Here is a 3715-nt window from a genome sequence, read left to right as displayed (position 1 = left end):
AACTTTTATTGTGAGCAAATATTCAGGAATGTGGATAATACACACCTAACGGGTTGATCTTACTGTCAGTGATGAGAAGATAGCCTTTAGTACTGATATCTACTGGGAGAGAAAATATAATTATAACTTCTCGATCTAACAGAATTAATAGTTGGGGGGGTGTTTTTAAGGCTTCTTTTATACTAATAATTAAATAATATAGAATTTCCCCCCTCCCACCCAAACATACACACTGCCTTTGAGTCAGTTCTGATTCGTAATGACCCTGTAGGACAGACTACAACTGCCCATTGTTATCGGAGCGAACAGCTTCATTTTTCTCCTGTGGAGGGCTGGGAGGCTTGGGCTGTTGGCCTTTTGGTTAGCAGCCCAACTCTTCACTTCTTCCAACACAGTGTTTTCTAAATGTGTTAATCTACATTGCTTAGTTTCTGTTAAAGATGAGTCATATGAAATATAGAGGTATGAAAACAAATGGAAAACAAAAATGCAAAAAATATTTAAGAGGTTAAGTGCTTATTCGGCATCGTTTTTTAAGGCCTTAAAGGTTTTTAACATAACTTTAAAATAATAAAAGCAACACATAAGGAAAATAAAAAGGAGAATTAAAAATTTGCCCCCTAATGATAAAATTAGTTTATCTACTTGTGTATCTCTCTATAGCTTACTACATCTAATAGAGCTTTCTGTCATGATGAGTAGCTTCAATAGCTATGCTGATTCAGTCACTAGCCACATGTGGTTATTAAGCACTTGAAATGTGCCTAATAAGACTGAGGAATTGATTAAAATTTTAATTTAAACTTTAAATATCCACATGTCACTGAATGGTGTAGTGCTAAATTTATATCTTACACTATGTATTAAAGCAGCACTATGTGAACATACTCTTTATAATACGCTTATTTTTCCCTTAATAATATATATTGGATATATCTTAATATTGTTTTTTGTCTTTTGTCTCAAACTCTTCAAATTACAAAGGTAATTTGTATTCCAAAAACAAGTTTTAAAAATACAGAAGATCATGAAGAAAAGGTTTCTGAGCATAAAGACTCTAAGGACCTGTTTAAATTATTTTCTGAAAGTTATAGATAACAGTTAAGAGAAGTTTTACAATCATGAAAAATATTTACTGTAAAAATAATAACAAATATTTTTTCCTTGCAGAAAATAATTTGACATTCTAGAAATGACACATATAAAACTTGTAGCGAATTGTAGTTGAAGCAGTCTGTGTTGTGCTTTTATCTGATCCTTTGGATAAGAACAAAGAAAATTTAGATGTAATGAATCTTGACACTTACACACATTTAGCAAATTCACTTGATCTTTCCATTTAGTTAGTCCTGGAAAGTTTCAAAAAGTGAAACACAAAGGATACTTTTTTCATCACTCTCATTTTGGTTCAAAAATATTTAAACTTTTAAAAATAGATAGCAGTGAATATATTGTAATGAAACAAGGTAAACAAAGATAAATTCTGAAGTCTCTCTCACCTCTTCATCTGTTCTTTCCCCTACTCCACAAAACATTTGTCAGTTTTTAAGTTCTTTGTAAGTTTCTTTATGCAACTATAAAAAAATACAGATATTTAGCCCTGTAGCTTTGAAATCTGGTACTATCACCACTGCTAATTCTTTTTTCCCCTGTGTATTCCATTGTATGGTTGTTTCATAATTTATTTAACTACTCTCTTATTCATAGAAATTTGTGATGCTTAATAGTCTTCACTAATGCAGCCTGTGCTCCAACAAATAATGGAGCATACATTTGAATATGAACAACCATGTCAGAAGGATTTCTAAAAACCTCAAAAGTAGGCTTTTCCTCCTTAGGGGCTTTTCCTCCTGCAGTTTTACCAGCAGTGTGAGAGATGGCCCATATTCCTCAGTTACTCCCACAGTGTGTTATTCAAACTTTAGTTTTTTTGGTTTTTGTGACATTTAAATGCTTTTTTTTTTCATTCTTAGAAACTTCAGGATTTGTGGATAAACTTTTTGAAAGTCTCTATACCAAGAACTACCTTCCATCTTTGGAACCAGTTAAACCTGAGCCCAAACACGAAAAAGTACAAGAAAAAGAAGAAATTAAAGAAGAGGTAATGCAAAAATTTCCTTTTGTCTTTAGGGGCTTCTTATATATCATTATTAGCATCTTTTTGAGTTAGAAATTGAGCTATTTAAATATAATTAACTGTCAATTGAAATTTCTGGGTTTGGGGTCTGGTATAGATTCTTTATCAAAGTTTCTTTGTTTGTTTGGTTTTTTAAAGTTGAAAGAATTTAATATAATATGTTTAAAGATCCAAGAAATAGTTGAAATAATATTGAGAGATTCTGAAGAATCTTATCCAGTGCTTTTTAGGAATGAAGTGAGGGGGAGTTAAAGATACGGGCTTGACTGGAGATAAGTATTGGTGAAACCTCAAAATAAATCATTAGATAGCACATTTTGATGTAAATAGGGAAACCATTTACTTTTTTAAACTTTTAGAAGATTTGTAGTTAATGTAATTTAAAAATCACTATCGGCGGTGGAAAGAAAAAGAAAACATGTCATAAAGAGGTATAAAAATAGGACTATGGATGCTAGACTAATTTCTTGAACCAAGAACGAGATTTTTTAGAACTCATTTGTAATTCTTTTTAATGTGCTAATACCCACTACCATCAAGTCTGTTCTGACTCATCGTAACTTTAGATAGGGTTTCGAAGGCTGTAAATCCTACAATATAGTATCATTAAAAAAGGTTGTGGGCTCTAAAATCAAGCTGCCTGAGTTAGAATAGCAGCTTGAACTCACTTTTTCACCAGTAAAATGAGGATCAAAGAAGTATTTGTTTCATTGGGAATTAACTGAGGTTGCATGTATGAGGGGACTTCACAACATTTCCTATACTTGATCTTAGCCACAAGTCTGTATTTGAATCCAAATTTCCCATGAACTTTCTGAAACCCTTATACATTTTATTTATTTATATATTTTCTAGTTCATTGCTTGGCACATGAATGTTGATTGTTACACAAACCTGTATTACAAATTTTATTTATCATTTTGAAAACAACATGACTTAAAAAAAAACTTTTATTTAGAAATAATTTAAAGCCTATAGAGAAAGTAGTACCAAAAAAGCTCATATACCATCTACCTAGATTGACTTGTGAACATTTTGCTTCATTTGCTCTATGTGTGTCCCCACACACTCATTTTTCTTCAATCATTTGGGAGTAATTACATATTTTATGGCCTTTGATTCCTAAACACTTCACTGTATATTTCTTAAGAATAAGGATATTCTCTTAGATAAGTTAGTATAATCATCACCATGAGTAGTATAATATAAATGTCAATACTGTAATATAGTTTCCAAACTCCAATTTTTCAATTGACCTGACAATGTTTTTTGTTTAAGAGCATGTTTTTTAAACTCTTAGTACAAAATTCTAAGGACCTTGTAATGCATTTAATTGTTATTTCTGAAGCATTTTAAATGTTAGTGTGATTGAATTGATCCAATATTTAAAAAATGGGACTATTTTTAATTAAGATCAAAGGAAACCTCTTGTTTCTAGCTTGTGCCCACTAATAGTCTCAAAGTCTTTTCAAATAAGCCCCTGTATATTTCTCCCAAGGAACATTTTCTTTCTCTTTCTTTCTTTCTTTCTTTCTTTCTTTCTTTCTTTCTTTCTTTCTTTCTTTCTTTCTTTCATTT

At 31.1% G+C, this 3715-nt stretch overlaps 1 protein-coding gene across 1 annotated transcript in view; it reads left to right on the top strand.

The window, feature by feature from the left end:
- RBM27 (RNA binding motif protein 27) overlaps positions 1-3715 on the top strand; it is a 100351-nt gene that overhangs the window by 26911 nt on the left and 69725 nt on the right. The window contains exon 3 of the mRNA XM_045284723.1: positions 1974-2101. Coding sequence (XP_045140658.1) covers positions 1974-2101 — 128 coding nt within the window. The remainder of the gene's footprint in view (positions 1-1973; positions 2102-3715) is intronic.

This window comes from Echinops telfairi, unplaced genomic scaffold, assembly GCF_000313985.2.
Source record: "Echinops telfairi isolate 266 unplaced genomic scaffold, ASM31398v2 ScPeMD7_7469;HRSCAF=8507_0, whole genome shotgun sequence".
NCBI classification, from domain to species: domain Eukaryota; kingdom Metazoa; phylum Chordata; class Mammalia; order Afrosoricida; family Tenrecidae; genus Echinops; species Echinops telfairi.
Note: the sequence above shows the minus strand (reverse complement) of the source record. Positions and strands in the feature narration are given on the sequence as shown.